Source organism: Grampus griseus (assembly GCF_964374135.1).
Source record: "Grampus griseus genome assembly, chromosome: 15".
Taxonomy (NCBI): domain Eukaryota; kingdom Metazoa; phylum Chordata; class Mammalia; order Artiodactyla; family Delphinidae; genus Grampus; species Grampus griseus.
In genome coordinates, this window is record NC_139009.1 from 79,153,953 (window position 1) to 79,174,403 (window position 20,451).

General features: G+C 56.2%; 1 protein-coding gene across 1 annotated transcript; it reads right to left on the bottom strand.

The window, feature by feature from the left end:
* Window positions 1-55: 55 nt before the first annotated feature.
* On the bottom strand, window positions 56-13,008 carry GPAT2 (glycerol-3-phosphate acyltransferase 2, mitochondrial). Its single transcript, XM_082672059.1, has 22 exons — window positions 12,982-13,008; window positions 10,422-10,546; window positions 10,175-10,288; window positions 9,389-9,462; window positions 8,906-9,010; window positions 8,543-8,671; window positions 6,031-6,130; window positions 5,482-5,615; window positions 5,071-5,170; window positions 4,763-4,975; window positions 4,303-4,422; window positions 4,052-4,134; window positions 3,596-3,714; window positions 2,862-2,932; window positions 2,530-2,788; window positions 2,205-2,353; window positions 1,946-2,023; window positions 1,319-1,450; window positions 1,117-1,237; window positions 947-1,012; window positions 660-715; window positions 56-309 (listed from the first exon to the last, which is right to left on the bottom strand). Exons 2-22 carry the CDS (start codon window positions 10,473-10,475, stop codon window positions 193-195), a joined length of 2,394 nt encoding a protein of 797 aa, XP_082528185.1. The 5' UTR covers window positions 10,476-10,546; window positions 12,982-13,008; the 3' UTR covers window positions 56-192.
* Window positions 13,009-20,451: the final 7,443 nt, after the last annotated feature.

Below are 20,451 nucleotides of genomic sequence, written 5' to 3' on the forward strand. Positions count from 1 at the left end.
AAGAGGACTCATCCAGTCCTCTCGTTTATCACACCAGAGGATGCGGAAAGCAGGAGATGGCGAGGGGCAGTCAGACCTCAAAGATGTTATAGTCCAGCTGAGGGTTTGCAGCTCCTCCCAGGCCAGCCTTCTGGCTCCAGGGCACAGCTGTGCCCTGGGGCTGGGAGGTCTCAACGCTGGCCCCTCCTAGTTCTAGTTACAGATGAACTGCCGGATGAACCGTTCCAGCTTTTCCTGATTGTCCCGGCTGGCAAAGGTGGGGGACAGGTGGAGCATGGGGCCTGCAGGGCTGGGCATCTGCTGCAGCACCTGGGCCACGGAGAAGGGCTCTGAGCGCTCGCCACGGGCGCTGTGCCCCTCCCCTGGAAAACTGCAGTGAGACCTGTGGCCCCGTAAGCCTTGGTGTTTGAGGGCAAACGCTGCCTCTCAAAACACCCCCAGGGCCCCACCCAGGAGCAGAATGACCCAGGGGTTTGGGAGACTGAGAGGAGCAGGAAAACTGTCCTACCTTCTCCAACAACTACTATCAATCACCACACCTACTCGGAGACGCTGGGGAAATCCCAGGGTGGGTACAGCTGGGCTCCCTGAGCAGCTCTTTCAGGGTATGGGAGTGGGAGGCAGGGGGACAGAAGGGCGGAGAGACTGGCCCCTCTCACCCCCAGGTCTCTGAAGGTCCAGACGGCACTGACGGCGAGATTTGGGTCCACACACTCTGGAGGAAAGAGAAGTGAAGGCTATGGAAGGGAGCTCCGGGGCCCAGCTCCTCTCCTCTTGTCTAAGGACGGGACAACCAAAGGATAGGGCTCAAGCTGGACCCAAAGGCCTTCTCTGTACCCCTCAGCCGGCCTTCCTGGAATTGGGCTTTCACTGCCCACTAGGGGGAGGCAGCCACCAGCAAAACTTCCTCGCCTCCCAGGGCCTGGGCTAGCTGCTCGGGACTCACCGAAGAACCCTTCCTCCTGGGCGGTGGACTCTAAGAACCGCAACAGCTGCTCCGCGTAGCCCGACTCTGTGGGAGAGAGAGGTCTGAGGCCTGGGGCCCCCACGCAGGCAGGGCCCCCACCCTGAGCGCTCAGCCTCTCCTCAGGACGGCCGCAGTCGCGCGGGCCTCACCAGTATCTGGCAGCTGGCCCCGGTGGAGGAAGGTGGCAGCCTGCGCAAAAGCCTTGAGCAGCGGGCTGAGCAGGCGGCAGAGGAAGAGGAAGAAGTCAGGGCAGCGTGACTGCTGGCTGAGCTGGAGGGGGACAGGCCAGGGTGAGGGCAGCTCCCACTGCCTCCCTACGGCCCCCTCCCCTGATGGCTTTTTCCAGCGCACCCTGAAGTACCGGCCCTCAGCCTCCTCGAAGTCATCGCTGTCACTGTCGGTAAAGTCCCCACTTGGTTTCCACAGCAGTTTTGCACTCAAACGCCGCCGCCCGGTGTCGCAGGCTGGCCGGGAGCCTGGGGTCTGAGGGCCATGGGAGCCGTTGGTCCCTGTCAGGCTGGCCAAGGTTCAGCCCCGAGGCCCCCAGGCCGGGCGCATGGCCAGCCAGGGAGGTGAAACCAGCACACGCAGACCTGGGGAGCCCAGGAGAATGCCCCAGGCCACACCAGACCATCACAGCTGCGGAGCCAACTTGTGGGGTGAGAGGAAGTGAGCACCCACCCTCAAGGGCCACAGCCCCCGTGGACAAGAAATGTGGAGGGCGGGGCTTATGCAGAAACCCTCAGGTGCATTTGTCCAGTCGAGCCCAGGGCAGATGCGGTCTGACAAGTCCCATGGCGGAGAGTGGCGAGGCGGGAACCAGGTTTCTCTCTGCTAGGCCAGGGGCTGTACACACACACGCACGCACCCCCCCCACACACACAAGCCAGAGGAGGAGCTGGGGCCGCTGTCACTCGGTGGGAGGCTGAAGGAGGCCAGACCCTGGGCAGGGGCTTTGTCTCCAGCTGCCCTTCCTACCTCCTCGGCAACTAGGAGCCCACACTGGATGAGGCGGTCCAGCACCTCCTGACAGTAGCAGTAGGAAGACTGGCAGGGCTGGGGAGAAAGAGGCACCCATGTGGCCTCAGGAGAGCCAGGCAGGGGCCTGGCCAGAGACGGAGACCAGACCTACTGCCGCAGCACATCTTAGGGTCAGGGCTCGGGCAAGCATGGGCCCTCTCCTACAGCCAAGAAGGGGAGGCCCAGGACTGAGCTGGGCTGGTGAGAGAGGCCTGACCTGCAGCAGCAGCAGCTCCTGCGGCAGCAAGTGCATCAGCAGCAGGATCTGGTGGTACAGCTGGTTCTGGCTCAGCAGCTCGATGCCCTGCAGCTCCCAGGGTCCCTCAGGCAGCACCCTGCCCACCAGCAGCCCCCACACGGCACAGGCTGGGGGAGGAGGGACCAAACGTGAGGAAGGAAGATAGTCCCCTCACCCCTACACACATCCCACCGTGAGGAAGGAAGCTAGTCCCCTCACCCCTACACACATCCCACCGTGAGGAAGGAAGCTAGTCCCCTCACCCCTACACACATCCCACCCATCCCAGGCCCTAGGGACTCACCACCCACGGCCTCGCTCAGGAAGGCAGGCAGCATCTCGGAGCTCAGGCGTGCCAGGTGCGCGAGGCCTGGGCCGGGCCGCAGAACCACCAGCAAGTCCCCCTGCTGGACGCGCAGCAGGGCCACGTGCGGCCGCAGCAGGCTCAGCGTGTGCTGCACCAGGCACTGCAGCTGCCCTGAGAAGCCCACGTCAAAGCCACGCAGCAGCGTCTCCTCTGTCAGCCAGGAGAACTCCCCCAGGAGATGTGACAGGCACACGCCCTGGGTGGGCAGTGAGGGGCTCAGCAGCAGGGCCACGCCTCCTCCCCCAGGCCCCCACCCCGCCGTGCCCTACCTTCTGGTGCTTGAACAGCAGCAGCGTTGCCATGATGGCCGTGCTCATCACCGCCGAGGTCGCCACGCAGGCTAGGGCCAGAGGTGCAGGGGTGCTGCTCAGGGGCGGAGGCCTGACAGCCCGGGCCCTCCGTCACCAGGCAAGCCTTCCCAGTCCAGCACACACCTCCCTGGCAGCAGCCACATACACACCCCCATACGACTCCACCCCTGGGAAGGGGAGAGCAGGCTCGGTCCTTGGGTGCCACCCTCCCCAGTGGAGAAGTGGCGTTTACCAAATACATGTTGAGAGCCAGGCTGGGAGCTCAGGGACCGTCCCTGCCTCTTGCAGATCTACTACCCACCAACCCACAGTCTGCCACAGAAGGGACACTTGAGAAGATGGTAGTAACAGTGCTGTTAAGAGCCCCCTCTGTGCCAGGCACTGTTTCGTCCCTTACATACATTGTTCAGTTCAGCTAATGTCACCTCAAGAGAGTGAAGTGACGCGCCTGAGGCCGGGCTGGGCGGCCACCTGTGTGGCCTCACTTAGCGACTCCATCACGTCCTCCCTGGCTGGCCCCCTCCTCAGGGGCAGGGGAAGGTGTTCCACTCTTCTTCACATGTCCCAAGTGGGCCACGCAAGAGGGGGCAGGTGCAGAAACCCACCTGGAAAGGAGGGCCCTGACGACTGGCCAGCTCTGAGAAAGAGTGTTCAGGAACCTCCCTCAAAGGCCAGACCGAGGTTCCCCTCACCATTCAGGACGTGACAGCTCAGCCTCCTGACCAACAGCTGGTCCTCTTCCTTCAGGGCCAGAAGGGGCCCGGTTACTGGGGTCCACTCCTGCACCTTCTCAGTGTCGGGGACGACAGTACTGGGATAGAGACACAGATCACAAGATGAAGGGACCAAACCTAAAAACAGTCATGGGGGAGCCCAGAGCTTTCTCAAACGTGAGGGCGTTTCCTATCCCCGAAAGAGGTGGCTTGTGTAACCCTAGTCCTTTCCAGGCCTGTGTGCCATAACCCACACTCAACTTACAGGCGAGGAGGGTGCCTGGCACGGTTTGAGATGACCCAAGTTATTTGGTGGGGGAAGGCTGGAGCTGGTGATGTGTTTGTGGTTCTGGGAGGAGAGGGTGCCAGCTCATGAGCTAGGGCCTAAGAGCTCCCTGCCTTGCCCCTGAGACCCTCATCTTCCTCTGCCCTTACCACTGGCCCAGCACGATGGGCTGCAGCAGCTGCTCCAGGGTCTGCCTGCTGCCCCAGCAGCTTCTGGCGTTGACGGTGTATTCCTGCCCAGGACAAGGCTCTTAGGTGGTCTGCCCTGGCCCACCAGGAAACCTGCATACAGCCCATCTGAAGTAGGTAACACTACCCCTGAAGTGGCCTTGAGGGCCAGGCCGCCAGAAGCCCTAGGACAGACCCCAGGTACTCCCAGCCTTGCCCAATGGGGTCCATACATGCAGGGAGAAGGGCTGGGCCAGATGCACACGGACGCAGGCTCGGCGGCTGCAGCCCCAGCCTCGCAGGCTCCACAGGACAGCCAGAGCTCCGGTCCACAGCCCCAGAGGGGCCGAGGCCTGCAGGGAGAAAGGGGCTGGGGGAGCCAGCTTGCCTGGAGCACGCTTTCTGCTCAACTTCATCTTGGGCCCAAACTGCTATATGACCATGACCTCTCCAAGCTCATTTTCTCCCCTGTGAAACAGGAGAAATCCCTCTCTAGCAAGGTCTTTTGAGTATGAAATGAGAGGATAACTGTAACAGCCTTAGCAGGTGCCACAGGACAATGACTGTGGGGCTGAAATTCCTTTGCACTCCCCACTTAGCCAAGCCCTGAGGGGAACTCAGCCACAGACACAATATTGTGCCTCCTCTCTGGAGATGGTGTCCACTTAGGTACCCAGGGCAGGGGGGTCTCACGTGGTATGTGTCACGGGGTGCATCTGGAACCAGGTCGTAGGTGATAGCCACTGGCACCAGCATAGCATCTGGGACGATGCCCACCTGGACCGCCTGCACCACCAGTCCCAGCCACGTCTGACCCAGGGCTGACAGCCGAGGCCCTTGAGCCCCAGGCGGCTCCTCCAGGAAGATGAGCAGGGGCTGCCCGCTGACCAGCAGCTGCTCCACAGCCTGGAAGTGGGTGGGGGGAGGCAGGTGTCAAAGCCAGAACAGCAACAGGCCCCCATACCCTGGCCCCATAAACAACCACTGGGCATAGCACTCACCGCATGGACTACAGCCCTTGCAAGGACCCCCTCAGAGCTGTCCAGGGAGAGGTTGGCCTCTGGGGGCAGGAAAAGTCCCCCAAGTTTCTTCAGCAGAGCTCTGTGGGGCACAGGGCAGATGAGGGAAGGCGCTCAGGAGATGGGACCAAGCAGGAGGCTAGTGAGAGCCTTGGTCCACACAGGGCCAGCCTGGGTCCTGCCTGAACACGCTGAGGCCAGGCATGGTCCTAGAGCCCATAGCTGACCCTCCGTCTGAGCCCCACAAGCTGGGGTGGCACAAAGTTGAGAGCAGAGGGGCCAGGAAGAGGGCCTCCGGGGAGCTGCCGCCAGAATACCGCCTGACATCCCCACACACCCCTGTCCTGGCCTGGGGACCTCTCCCTTGTATGTCTAAAGGCACAAGACTTTTACCTGAGGATGGGGGAACAGGTGCGGGGATCCCAAGCCACACGGAGCACGCCCAGGCCCTGGGAGAGCAGCACAAAGGGCAGTAGGATCCCGTCCAGAAGTGACTTGTGGGTAGAGAGGAGGACGAGCGGCGAGCCCTGCTCCAGGGAGAGCCAAAGGGAAGTGCCAATCCGCCCCCCACCCTGAAGATGCAGGGAGCCAAAACCTAGTGCCTACAGCCCCAGGGCAGCCCCAGAGGGAGGGAGGGAGGGAGGGAGGGAGGGAGGGTTCAGCTGAGCAGTTCTTCCTCTGAGCACATCTCCCAAAGGCAGAGGAGCTCTGTCAACAGCTTTTAAGGTAATGCATTGACGTAATGGTTGTTAAGACCATGATGAAAAGCTGTTAGAGGAAGCCTCATGGGAGCAGGACCGTGAGACACAAAGAGAAGGTCGTCAAAGAGCACCGGATTTTTCCCACCAGCTGATAGGGCTGGTCCCGACTCAGGGCTTGGCCTAGCCTCTGCTCCTCTGTCCCCGCCATCCCATCCCCGTCCCAATGGAGGGTGGGCCTTACTGCCTGGGCGGCCTTGTGGACCATCTTCATCTGGCCCTTGTGCAGCTGTACGTTCAGGAAGAGGCAGTTCAGGATCCGGAGCAGTGCCCAGCTGACCAGCCTGGAGAGCAGTGCCCAGTCTGAGGCATGGCAGGGCGTGGCCCACGAGGCAGCCCACGGCAGCCCAGAGGGCCAGCCAGAACTCCTCTACGGTGGGCACTACTACTGTCCCCACTTTACAGAAGAGGAAAGTGAGGTTCAGAGAGGTCACAGAAGCTGCTGGATAAGAGAGAAAGCTAAGTGCGGGTGCTGGGACCAGCAGGGGGGCCTGACAGCAGAGCCTGCGCCGGCAAGGTGCTGCCATCTCCCAAGACGACCTCATGGCGCAGCTGCCTCGTATCAGCCTCCAAGCATCTCCCTGCCTCCTTTTACCCCAAAGGTGACCAGAGAACCAAGACTCTCTCCAGGCATAACCCGGCCTTGTCTCTGCAAACTGCTGGGAAAAGTAAACTAAAAAGGGAGGAGTTAGTGATACAAGAAGGAAAGGAGATGGCTGAAGGGGCAAAATCTCTGGGGAGGGGTTGTCCAGAGGCCCAATGTGAGGACTGGCTTTAAATGAGGACAGAAGCGTGGACACAGGCAGCATGGAGATGTGCGGGACACACAGCATGTCCTCATCTGATGGCTTCTATTCCTCCATGAAGCATGAGGTGCTTGGTCAACAGTGGATAAGTTAGAGAAGGAGTCTAGATTGGAGCCTTGGAGAGTGCAGTGTGCCCCTCTGAGAATCACACTTATAAAGGAAACAGGTCCACCCAGTGTGTTTCCCTAGTGACATTTGGCTGCTTAGGTGCAGAGAAGGCAGGTAGCTGGGTTCAAACACAGCTGGGTTGTGCCCAGTGACTCCTTCACAAGAGCACTTTCCTCACAAGGAGCCCTGGAATCGAAGCTAGGCCTGGGGGGCAGGAAAGACAGGAGGGGGGACTGATGGCTGGTGTAAAGGTGCTCAGGTCAAGGGACTGGAAGTCTCGAAAAAGCCAAAGAATTATCACATGGAGGGCTAGTCGTAGGTCACCAACAACCTCTACTTCCTGTCCTTGCTCAGTTGACCTCTTAGCACTTTCAACACAGCCGAGCCTGACATGTGCAGCCCTGTGCCCTCCTTCCCTCAATGACTCAAGCATCCCCCCGCTTGAAGCATCATCTATGTGCTAAAGCTCTGCAAATACACGTTCCTGGCCCCAATCTCTCTTCTGAGCTCCAGACTCATATATATATAAGCAGCTGCCTCAGTGTCTCCACCAGCATGTCAGGTATCAGAAACTCTTTATGTCCAAAACACCTTTTGTGGGCCAAACTTGCTCCTCCCCAAGCCTGCCCCCTCCCCTCCAACCACACCACCAGGTGCTCAGCCAGAAACCCAGCTCTCCTGCAGCTTCCCCTTTCCCCCTCACTGCTCCCACTGCAACCCTCCAATCCATCAGTGAGTCCTGATAATTTCATATTGGTCTCTCCATCGTCTTCCTAAGTTCTACTGTCACGCCCATCCCCCATCATTAGTCTCACCTGGACTAACAAAACAGCCTCCCCAGATGATCTGTTCTCTACTCGTGACCTCAATTAATCTTGTTATTTTCTGCTTATAACCTTTCCATTGGTTTTCACCGCACTTGGAAGTCACATCCAAACTTCTTGTATGGCCCTGCATATCTGGTCTCTTCTACCTCTCAGTTTTGTCTCCAACAACTCTCTCCCTCACTTGCCAGCTTCCGACCACATCAGCTACTTGAGCAAACCTGGCCCTTTCCTGCAGCCACAGCTCATGCTCTTCCCTCTGGTAGAACTGTTCCCTCACATCCTCACCTCCCCAAGGCTGGCTCCTTTCCCCCTTTTGTCCCTGGCTTACAAGTCCCTTCCTCCCCTCCAGGTATTTTCAGTCCTAGCCCTTGTTCTGTCCTTCTTGCAGGCGTGTGTATCTCTCCTCACTCTAACCTGTGCATCCCTCCATTTCCCCAGAAGAGTGTCCTGTATCTAAGAGGAGCTCAGACCTGTGCAGGACAGATCAGGAGGGAGCAGGTAGTGACAGCAGGATGAATATGGGAGGGAAGAGGAGGGCCTATAAGATGGAGGAACCAGCCACCTCCTGTCTCTCTCCACAAGAACCTGACCTGGGGAAAGGTGGAAGGATAGAGAAGGTACTGGAGTCTAGGTCTCAACCAGGGGTTCCTGGGGTGACCCCCAAGCCCCAACCCCCAGGACAGATACACACCACCAGGCCAGCAGTGGTGAGAACGTGGGCTGGAACCTGGGAGCTGGCTCAGATCAAAGCCCCTGCCCCTTATCCAACTGGTCCCACTGAGAAGGCAGCTGTCTTCAAAAGGTCTCACAATGTCCAGATCAGGGGCTTACTCAGACCGGTAAATATAACACCCAGCTCCCCAGGAGGGGAGTCTAGTCTTTACCCAAGCCCAGCCAACGCTCCCTCCCAAAGGGCAGAGGCCCCAGCCCAAAACACCCTTCAGTACAGAGTTACCTGAGCAGGAAGGGGCGGGGTGGGGCCTGGATGTGGCCCAAGATGCGCTGTACCTCTCTCTTCACGTGGCTGGGCACCTGGCCTTCCCCAGCCCCTCCTGGGGCCCTCCCTAGGATGACATTCTGAACCCTGTGGTGTGAGAGGCAGTGGTGTCAGGCTGGAGCAGGCCTAAGTTCACTTCCCTCAGCCCCACAGAAGCCCCAGGGCACAGCCTCCAGTCTTCACCCTCCATCTTTAAGGAAGGGCCCCAGACCAAGCTAACACTCTAGAAACCAGCCCTTTCAATCAGCCCTGCCTACAGCCTTTGTCATCCCTTCAAGGATCCCAGAAGTACCAGCCAGACCCCAGTCCCTGCCTCCTCACCCAGTGCTTTCCACGACCTTCTGTGGGGCATCCTGGCAGGGGGGTATGTGCTGCTCCAGGGACCACAAGAAATAGCAGAGCCTCCGAACCAGCCAGCCCCGAAACCTGGGCACAGCCCCCGAGCAGGGGGTAGATCTCTCAGCGGGCCCGCCCCTGACTAGGGCCCACAGAGGGCATTCCATCAGGAAGGGGTCACCCTAGCCCCACGGACTGGGAACACCTGAGCCTGGCTTATCATGGAGCAGGAAGAGGCGGCACCTGCCCACCTGTGGCCTATTCCTACCCCTCCCCCCAGTGAGCAGGGTGCAGGCCCAGGGCCTAAAAGCTCACAGAAGGAACTGCAGGAAAGCTCCAGGGCTGCCTGTCCCCACCTGTGGGTTTGGAGCAGAGGAAGAAAGAAAATGATACCACAAAGCAAGGCCCCAGCAGCCCTGCACCCAAGGGCCCTGCCCACCACCCTGCCCCACCCCCAGCTCTGACTACCTGGTGTTCTCTTCCTTCACCTGGATCACACTGCAGAAGCCTAGATCCATTATGCTTCTGTGGAAGAGGGACTCCTGCCCAAGAGGGGCAGGGACAGCATGTCCTTGGGGGGGCCTTTGCAAACCCGCAAAGGAAAGCCCCTGCTCTGTCTTCTGTGGTCTTTGCCTGATGGACTATAGAGTTTACCAGGAGACAGGATTACAGCACAGCAGTTCCCAAAAGATGTTTGACCCCAGATCCTGAAGCTCACTTAGGAAAGAGGGTTCCACGGTCAAAATGGAAGGGCTGCATCCTCTGTAGAATCACCCTCTTGGAGAAGAGCGTATTGAAGTCTCTGAGAAGTTCTCTCATCCACAGCAGAGAACATGTAGCCTAAATCCCCACCAGAACCCTGGGTCCCATCAGCACCAGCACACGGCACCGACACACAGAGGTCTGCAAGCATGTGCTGAGTGCTCACTGACTCTGAGTGGGCAGTGTCCCCAAAACTGAACAGCAGGACTCATGCAGGCATAGTCAGACCCCAGCCCTCTGGCCGTGCTCTACACCTCCTCTCAGGCCCCTTTACACTTCCCCACCCAACTCTCCCAGGCCTGGGAGCCAGGAGTCAGCCCCGGACCAACAACCAGCCAATACTAGTGCGCCCATTCCGTGAAAGACAGCAGAGGCAGGTGCAGGGGAGGGCTGGGTTGGGAGACATAAAGGAAGCTGCTTCCCAAGGCCGTGGGAGCCATGGCTCCCAGAATCAAGCTTCACAAGGTAGGGCCTGGCTCTACCATCACTCACCCAGCTCTTGGGGGTGCAGGTCTGGCAGCAGCGACCCACAAAGGGGCGGTATTTCCCCAAGAAAGGGGTGACAGCCTCCAGCTTCATCCCCAAACCTGAGGACCACAGGCTGGCCTGGAAAAGGGCCACAGGGAGAGATGAGAGGACTCAAAGTCCTTGGCAGAGGGAGGGAGGCTCCGGTAGTGAGAGGCACAGGACGGGAGGCGGGAGAGCAGAGGGTGTCCTGGGAATGGAAAGGCTACACTACCTCCCGACCATGCTGGCTGCTTCTCTGCTGGCTTTGGAGTCTGGCTTCCAACATGGTGTCCACGGGGTCTATAACATCTGGGAACCAGCCGCCTCTGCCTCTCTCTCTCTCCAGAGGAACCTGACCTGGGGAGAGGAAGAAGGATGGAGGAGGTACTGGAATCTGGGCCACAACCAGGGGCTCCTGGAGTGAGCCCCATCCCCCCACCCCAGGACAGACAGACAACACCCAGGCCGGCAGCGGTGAGAACCAGGGCTGGAATCTGGGGGCTGGCTCAGATCAAAGCTTTCCCCCCCAACACCCGACTGGTCCCACCAAAGAGCCAACTATCCTCAAAAGGTCTCAGAGTGTTCAGATCAGGGCTCCCTCAGGCTAACACGAAGGAGATGTTTTGTCTCACCATCCACACCCACCCTGCCATCTCACGGCACAGATGGGCCTGTACTAGAGACTCAGACCCTTTCTGTGCACAGGGAAGGAACAAGGCTGGACTGGCAGGAAGGAGGCGTGAGACTGCCAAAGAGGAACAGGACCATTGTCACGAGACCACCAGGTCCTGCTCAGATGGCCTTCCCCTCGGCACCAGAAGACAGCCCTTTATCCACTTAATCATTACAGCAATGGGCCTAGGGTACTAGATGGGGGACAGGTGGGGGGTCAGAACACAGAGAGATGCCACACGGACCTGTTCCCAAGGAATGGTCTTCTGGCTGGAGATGACAGACTTTTCCACAACTGGTATCCTCTTACATAGCACTCTGCATAGAAGACCCCACTTGGTATCTCCTTAGCCCCCTCCTTCCTACCACAATATAACATCTATCGTCTATAAGACAGCACTGAACCCCTCCCAGCCCAGAAACTGGGCCCTAAAAACCCTTCTACCCGGATCTCTCACCACGTCCCTGATGGGTAGGCTGATTCAGCTATTTATGTTATCCCTAACCCCACTACAGCGCACATACCTACCTTAGGAGTGCCTTCTCCCTTCCCTCCCACTTCCCCAAATTCTGCCCACGGCTCTAAGTCCGTGATGCCTCTGCATCACCTTCTAGGTTTTTCCTCTCTTCCTTGGTTCCCCCATTCCAAGCTTGCCAGGCAAGAAGCCTCCTCCAGGGCTGAGACTTCATGTCCCCACATCATCTGAAAGTATCCTGAGGGCAAGAGCTGCAACTGACCATCTCTGTATGCCCAGCAGCTTGCCCTGCCCAGAGGAGGGACCCAGGAAATGCTAGATGACTGACTGTAACTCCCTCTCCCAGAGTTCCTCTGGGTCTCTCCTCCTCTCCCCAGTTTAGCAGTTTAGAACCACGGGGCCAAAGCAGTACCAGGATCACAATTCCCCAGTGCACAGCTCTGGTAGCCTCCTCCCAAATGCACTTCCTCCTTTGAAAATGTTCTCACAGCCCCAGTCACAGACACTTGGCACAGGGAGTCCCCAAGCCCAAGCTGCAATCTGAGGAGTCCTGCCTGCTTTGCAAGGAGGATGTCTGCTCCCCAGCCTCAGAACACCCCTACTCTCAAACCTAACCCCACTAGGTCCGTGCTAACCCTAAAAGACAAGGCAAGGGGTAACTCGCAGTCGCCAGCCAAGTCAACTACTCAGCTCACATAATCCAGAGGTCAGTTCTGGGATAGATCTTTCTAGCACCCAAGCCCCCCCCCCAAATGGGGATCTATCAGTCTGTAGCTCTTGCCTGGACGCCCCTCCCCGCAGGACATCTACAGCAGAGGCGGCAAACTGGCTGCCTGAGGGCCAAATGCAATTCACAGATGTATTTTCTTTGGCCCTGCAATACTCTAAAATGCGATGAATTAACCTCAACATTTAAAAATAAAAAAATAAACCAAACCGGGTCTCCAGCGGCTGTTGTTAAAATACCCCTGCGACCTGACGTCTCTGGCATGCACCCCACAGGGCCTCCGCTGGCCGGAGCCCAGCGTCACTGTCCCATGTTCCTTCGGCCCCGCAGCACTTGCCCTCCCGTGTGCCGCCGCGTCAATCACACCTGATGCCCGGCCCCTGTGCGCATCTGAGCTTGACCAAAGCATCACATCCAAGGCTTCCCTGGTGGCGCAGTGGTTGAGAGTCCGCCTGCCCATGCAGGGGACGCGGGTTCGTGCCCTGGTCCGGGAAGGTCCCACATGCCGCGGAGCGGCTGGGCCCGTGAGCCATGGCCGCTGAGCCTGCGCGTCCGGAGCCTGTGCTCCGCAACGGGAGAGGCCACAACAGTGAGAGGCCCCCGTACCGCAAAAAAAAAAAAAAAAAAATCACATCCAAACCCCTTCCCCTGTCTGGGACGTCTGTTCCCTACAAAGAACCATGGCTTGAACATGACCCCTTCACCCCTCGGCCCGCACCCGGGGGGAGGGGGAACTCAGAACTCGGGGCCCTCACAGACCTACGGCGAGAAGAGCTGCCCCGAACTGTCCCGAAACGGAAGAAAGGGCGTCGGCCTCACGGGCCCTGGGTCCAGGGTGACGAGAGGCCAAGGACCACGCACAGCAAGGCTCTCTGAGGGGCTGCCCCTCAGGCCACGGACCCCACAGTGGGGCTCACCTGCGCAGCGAGGCCTACACGGCCGGCGCTCCGTCCAACCCTTGCCAAGCCCCAGAAAGGCCCTCCGAGTCGGCGTCCGAAGCGGGAAGGCCCCTGGGTGGCCCTGGACCTTGTGCGAGACGGCCCAGTCCCAGAGCGAGCCCAGCAGGTCTCACCTCACACCAGCCGCCGACTCCCGCCAAAGCAGCAGCCGAAAAGGGCTACCGGAAGGCCTCTGAGCGCTGTCTGAAAGGCAGCTCTGAGAGCCAATTGGGACGCGCGCTGGGCCCGAAGCCCCGCCCCTGGCGTGCTGCCGCGCCGCACGCTGCGTGACCACGCGGCCTTGACTGTGGACAGGCGGGGTTGCGTGTGTGGGCGGGGTTGGTGGGGGGCAGCGTGACTGGCCTTGGCTCCTGAGTGAGTCCCAAGCCGTGTGCTGCTCGCCTTCCCATCTGGACCCCCACGCAGGTGCGTGGGGACCCCTGGAGTCGTCCGCGAGATCCAGGGTACCCAAAGGATAAGGACGCGTGGGCCGCCAGGTTCTAATGAAAGAGGTTCCCCAGGGTACACGTGCTGCCAAGTTGGAGTGTAGGCTCTCGCAAAATCCCAAACTGGGGACACCTGGAAAAGAGATCACCAGAAGTCACTTTTGGTTCATGAAAAACAAGTCAGGCCTCCTCTGTGTCATTTCCTTTGTTGATTAGAACCCTAGACCACAGTCAGGAACTTACTGCAGTCACGAGGTGCCCGAGTTTCAGCTGGCCCTGTGACCAGTGTGCTTATTCGTGTGGTTATCTGATTAATACCCTGTCTCCGCCCTAACTTAAGGTGAACGAGGACTGCATAGGTTCGTTCATCTTTTGATTGTTCCCAGGACACAGCAGGGGACCAGCAAGTAGTAGGCAAGGTGTACAGAATAAATGAAGGAGGGGATGATTGTGCTTTGTTCTTACACTGCCCTCCATGTAATGACAGCCAGAGAATCCCACAGTTTCAGGACACTGTGACACTGAGCAAAGTCACATCGGAGCCTGGCTGGGTTCACACCCCCACCTGTTCTCTGACTCGACAGCCCTGATCTGACTGCCCTCACCCTTCCCCTCCAGGGTGTGGCCATTCCTCTACCTTCTTTGTGCAGTTTTGTGTCTATCTACGCAGGCTATATGTTTCTGTCCGTTCCCTTCGACCCAGGTTGCAATGTCCTTTTAGCATTTTCAGAATCCATTTTGTCCCCCATCTTACCCTTCTTTTGTATCAGGGTACACTTCAGCTTCAGAATCTGAAAAAAAAACAAAAACAAACCCAAAAAACCCAAGACCACCTTTAATTAGAAGTAAGTTGCCTCCTAAGAGTACAGACTTGCATTGACCTGAGGCCCCTTTGTTCTGGGAACGCCATCTGTGTAGGCAGTTGAGTTTCACAGCTGCCAGTATGTCCCCACCATTCCTTCTTGGGGAAACTTAATGTTCAGAAGTAGCCCCGCTCAGACGGATGATTCAGACTTGAAAGTTGCACGGATTGTGATGGCAGAGACCAGGTCTGTCATCTAGCAGAGTTTCTGTCCTCAGTCCTGTTGCTTCTTTGGAAGAAATGTGTTTTGTTTGTGTTGTTTGCTGCAATTTAGACATTTAAAAAGAAGCACATCTCTCAGACCTGCATCTTGGTTGGGATACTGAGAATTCAGTGTGCTCATCAAATAGTGCGCAGAAAACATGGAGCTGCGGTGCAGCAAGACCTGCAGGCTGGCTGCCGTGCAGACTGACTAGCTGACCAGACCTCGGGAGAAACTCACTGGGGCTTGGCCCTCCCTGAACTGGACCTCGGGAGCCCCACCTTGGGCTCAGGCCAGGCCGAATCACCCAGAATGTCCTGACACACGCAACTGGGTCCCTGGGCCCAGAGGCCCGCCCTGTGGTTGGGGGCCAGTGTTCCCTGAATTAGATGGGCTATCCTTCTGTACGTCATCTGGAAAAGAGGACTTAGGCTGGCATTCATCTGGGCAGAGGGGCTCTGGCCCCTCTCTCTAGGGCTCAGCAGCGTGTGTCCTCCCTGTTGCCTGACTTGGCTGAATAGAGGGAGTTGGTGCTGAGGAACATTCCAGGCCCTCTCTTCCTTCCCCCTTGGAGATTTCCTCCCTAGCATTGATTTATCAAACAATCTAGTTCCTGCTAATTGCTGGATGGGCACAAATTGGGGGTGTAGACACTCCCCAAGTAATCATCCCACACTCTTGGGAGGGGTGGCCCAATATATGACGATGTCAGTTCTCCCTCAATTAATCTAAACTTCACTGTAATCTCAATAACAATTCCAGCTATGTAAACTTACTCTGAAATCTGTGAGGAGAAATAAAGGTCTATAGATGCCTAAGTGAAATGGGGGTGGGCAGGAAACTCACTCCCATAGATATTCAGGTATACTACAATGACATCATTTTTAAAACAAACAAACAGGGCTTCCCTGGTGGTGCAGTGGTTGAGAGTCCGCCTGCCGATGCAGGGGACACGGGTTCGAGCCCTGGTCCGGGAAGATCCCACATGCCGTGGAGCAACTAAGCCCATGCGCCACAGCTACTGAGCCCATGTGCTACGACTACTGAAGCCTGTGTGCCTAGAGCCTGTGCTCCGCAACAAGAGCAGCCACCACAATGAGAAGCCCGCGTGCCGCAACGAAGAGTAGCCCCCGCTCACCACAGCTAGAGAAAGCCCAAAGCTTCGCAGCAGCGAAGGCCCAAAAATAAATAAATATTTTAAAGATGTATGTTATTTTAAGCCACTAAGTTTGCGGTAACTTGTTACACAGCAGCAGAGAACTAACACAATCTATAGACAGGTCAAACTTAGCTGGATAAAGTCGAGTGGTTGTGTTGGATGGAGATGTGGGGATGTTGGTCAGGGTAGACTGGAGAGGCCACTGTGGAGGTATTTTAGTCAATAGTCCACCTCGCCTACAACCTGCAATTTCATTTCCAGGTGTAGATGTGAAAAAAATTGACGCAGACCCATAGGCATGCATCTCACGATGTTCACTGCAGAGTTCTGGCCGTGGAGGGGTGGGGCAAGGGCTGTTGGAGACAACCTAGGTGCCCACCTCGGGGAGAATGGAAAGAAAAGTGGGCATGATTCACAGCGTGGAGAGTTATGCTGCAACTAGAAGAGATTAGATGCACACATAGCAACATGGATGAGTAAACAATGCCGAGTTTAAAAAGTAAGAAACAACATGAGAACCAAAACATTACCATTTGCGTAAATTAAAAACCACGTAAAGACAGTAGGCATTCTGCAAGAACCAAAACATTACCATTCGCGTAAATTAAAAACCACTTAAAGACAGTAGCCGTTTTGCAAGAACATATACGGTGGGGGGGAAAAAGATCCATTCGTATGTATCCTGTGCAGAGGAAGGGAATGAGAGAGAGATACAGAGCTAAAAGAGAATAAATAAAACAAGAGAGAGGTTTCATGTGGACCAAAGATGAAAATATGCCAAGGAATTTAACTCAACTTGAGAGTATAATGAGCCGCACCTGAGGTCCAATGGCAGCTGAGGCGGCAGCAATGTCCACTCCTTCAAGAGGGACGGTTCAGTTGGGCAGGCGGAGAAAGAAACAGCCATTGCTACCCAAGTGGGTAAGTGCTGTGACAGCAGCATATGGAGAGCAATAAAGGAGGAATTAATCCTGCCTGATAGGGCATCCTGCCTTTCTCTTCATAATGAATGACTTTTAAATATATATATATTTATTTATTTATTTTATTTTGGCTGTACGGGGTCTTAGTTGTGGCACGCGGGCTTCTTAGTTATGCCGTGCATGAGGGATCTAGTTCTCCGACCAGGGATTGAACCTGGGCCCCCTGCATTGGGAGCACCGAGTCTTACCATGGTACTGGACCACCAGGGAAGTCCCATAATGAATGACTTTTAATATGAATGCCCGAAAGCCCAGCTCAAATTGTTTTTTGTTTTCTTTGAGCAAAGGGAATTTCTTGACTCAAGTGACTGAAAAGTCCAGAGGTAGCTTTCAGGCATAGATGCATTCAGGTGCTGCAATAATGTCATCAGGATGTCCATTAAAGCTTTTCCAATCTGCTTCCCTCTGGGTTGGTTTCATTCTTAGGCTGAGCCCCTTGGGGGACAAAGATGGTCCCCGGCAGTGCCAGCTGTTTACTCTCCATCTGACAAACCTAGAGGTGTGGGCATCCCTCTCCCAGAGTTTCCCACAGAATCCCCAGGACTGACGTTCTTTGGCCCAGAAAGAGTCACATATGCCCATGCCTGAACCAATTCCTGTGACTCTGATGGCCACACCGGGGTGGCACAACTGTCTGGGTCGGTAAGGGGATCATGGCATGGGGACTGGCACAAGCAAAAAGCCCAGCAACATGAAGCTAGACCAGCAGAATGTGAAGTTCCCTGCTGCCCGGCAATTCCAGGGCAGCAGGCACCATCAGAGTCCTGGACGGGGGGAGGTATATCAAACTTGCAGGCTTCACTTGGGAGCTTGTTGTGGGTGGCATGGGGGAGCAGTGACATTAGGGCCCTCTAGCATTTCCTCCAAGAAAGAAAGTGCCTCAAGAAATACCTCCCTCTAGGCCCTTCTTCCTGCCAAAGAGTCCCTTTCCTAGAGAGCAGAGAGGCTAGCATGCTGTGTTTCAACACAAATGGCTGGGGGAGGGCCCTCGTGGGGTCCTGAGTCATTGCAAGAGAGTCCACGTGGAAGCAAATCTATATAATCAGTTGCCAGAAAAGTACTTAACTGGCCTGTATTCTTCCTGTACCAGGCAAGCTGCGGGGACAGAATGGTCACACTCCCGCCACAAAAACCAATTCTGGGCCAGCCCCAGGGCCTGGGAATTCTCCAGTACTTAACCACCAACCTTTCTGCCCCACCCCGCCCAGGAGCAGCTGGAAGGTGGCTGCTGGCATTGTCTTCAGAGTCACTGGGGGCCAGGCTGGGCTGGGCAGGGCCATGGTGGGGTTCTGAAGGTCAGGAATGACCTTCTTTTATGCAGCCCCCATAACACCTCTCCCCAAACCACTCCTGCCCACTGCCTAGGGTTTTGAATGCAGTTCTCAACCTCTTTCTGGCTGTGATGGGCAGCGTGGTTATGTACTGCACAGCTAGACGCACGAGGCTGAGCTCCAGCTGTGTGGGCAAAGAACGGGTAGCGGCTGCTTGGTGCTGGTCTGCACCTGCCTCTGGAGCAGGACATGGAGCAGAGGCAAACGGGTGGATTAGTTAGAATGCTTTCAGCTGCAAGGAACAGAAGGCCCACCTAGAAGGGGCTTAAACAATAAGGGAGATGGGCCTCCTGTGCAAGGAAGCCCCAAGGTAGGACAGCCTGACGCTGCTTAGCTCAGCACTGCAGTGGCATCAACAGAGACCCAAGCCTCTTGCACCTTTCATGCTGCCCGCCTCAGTGGGCCAGCTCTGTTCTCAAATCAGCTTCCCTCATTATCACAAGAGGGCTGCCACAGTTCTAGCCATCACATCCAGCAGGGGATAGCACCCAGGAGAGGACACCTCTTCCTGGATATGTCTTTTTAAGAGTAAGGGAACTTTCCCCAGAATCCCCGTAAGCAGTTTTTCTGTCATAGCTCACTGACCAGAATGGCATCACACACCCATTCTTGGTCAGTCTCCAGCAGAGGGCACAGGAAAACCATGACGGCTTACATGGACTCCCCCAATAGCACAGAATTCTAATACTCTAGCAGCATCTGCTGCACCAGAACACAGAGGTTCTTCCCACTCAGAGACCGGTGGAGAGGAGACTGCAGTTCTAGTCCTGTTTTCTCCACCAGTCATTGTCTGACCCTGGACAAGTCAGGTCCCCCATTGGTCCCCCGCCCGCAGGCATTCTCTCCTCACACCTTGCCGACACAACTCTGATTTGGCTTGGTGGCGATGTGCCCAGCCAGGGAACGGATCATGACTGGAAATGGTTGTGGAGCACTTCTGCCCTTTGTTAACTACTTGCCTGGGCAGCCTCCACTGCAACTAGGGGTAGCCATGTGACCTACTACCAGGCAAGGAGAAAGAAGGAGGACTCTGCTGGGATCCTTCTGGGAGATTGTCTTCCATAAAGAAAGCCTCCTCCCCTTTTCTCTCCTCTGTCCTCCCTTCTTTCCAGTTTTGTTTGCCATTAAATGAGAATGTGATGTTTGGGGCTTTGGCAGCCATCTTGTGACAATGAGGGAAATACCAAGAAAATCTCAGACTTGCCAACCTCATGCTTTGGGTTTTTGGGGGCTGTGGGACAGTCCTGCGACCACATAGATTTGTTATGTGAGTAAAATAAACTCCTGTTTAATTAAGCTCCCATTACTTGAGTCTTCTTTACTTGCAGCCAAACATACCCTAACTGACATAGAGCTCTGTTTCTTCATCAGTAATGTGAAAAGAATGGTTCTGATTGTGGCCACCCTCCTTTGGGCTCTCATGCTCTGTGACGAGGGAATCCTCCTAGAATTCACCCACTAGGCCACTGAGGAAAACTAGGTTCCTGCTAACTTTCTGTCTGTCCCTGCAAACTTGAGAGGACAAATGGTGAGATTAGAGATTCCCTGAGCTATTTCCTTTCCTACCAGTAAATTCTGCCCATGACCAAAATTCCCAAAGGACACAGGACAGGATCAGTTAGAATTGCATATAACAAAAACACAGAAACCTGACAGCAGTGTCTTAAACAAATAGGGTTTTGGGTTTTTTTTTCCTGAAGGAACAAGAAGTCTAGAGGTCAGGAGGCCACAGCTAGTCAAGTTGTTAGGGTTGGAGTGAGGTCATCAGCGACCAGGGTCCCTTCAGCTCTGCCATCCTCAGCAGGTACCTCATCCTCATGGTCACAAGGTGGTTGATGCCTCAGAGAAGAATAAGTGGCAGGTGAGGGGCAAAGTTGAAGAGCCATTAGAGCTGCCAGGAAAGCAGTAGCCGTCGTGGAAACCCCACTCAGAGGACACCTGTCATCAGTCATCCTGGGTTGTATAGCCATCCTCAGCTTTAAGGGAAAGGAAGGGGAGGGTGGCTTTTGGGTAGAGAACTAGTCACATGAGCCAGAAGACCTGGGACTCAGCCCAGCGCTGCTTCCTGCTGCCCTCTGTGAGCCCGGTGCTCAGTTAATGCTTTGAGCCTCAGCGGTCTCATCTGTCTGACACAAAGGAAGGAGCCACATTTCAAGTGCCCAAAGCCACATGTGGCCACTGTGTTGGACGGCGCAGGCCTGGTGGCCGTACCTCTGGCTGTTAGGGTGGCAGCTGCTGGCATTAGCCAGAACAGGGATTCATTTGTGAGAGAGACGAGGGAAACTGCCAATCCCTGCTGATCTGTGGCTGTGAGTAAGACAGCTGAGAGTCAAGTGCTTTCCTGATCAAGATGCTCTATGGACATGAGGTCACCTTGATTGTATCTGTGCATCTCAGAGTCCAGACCTGGGGGCTCAGTCATGGTGGGCAGGAAGGCCCCAGAGAAGAGGCATTGTGGCTGCTTGT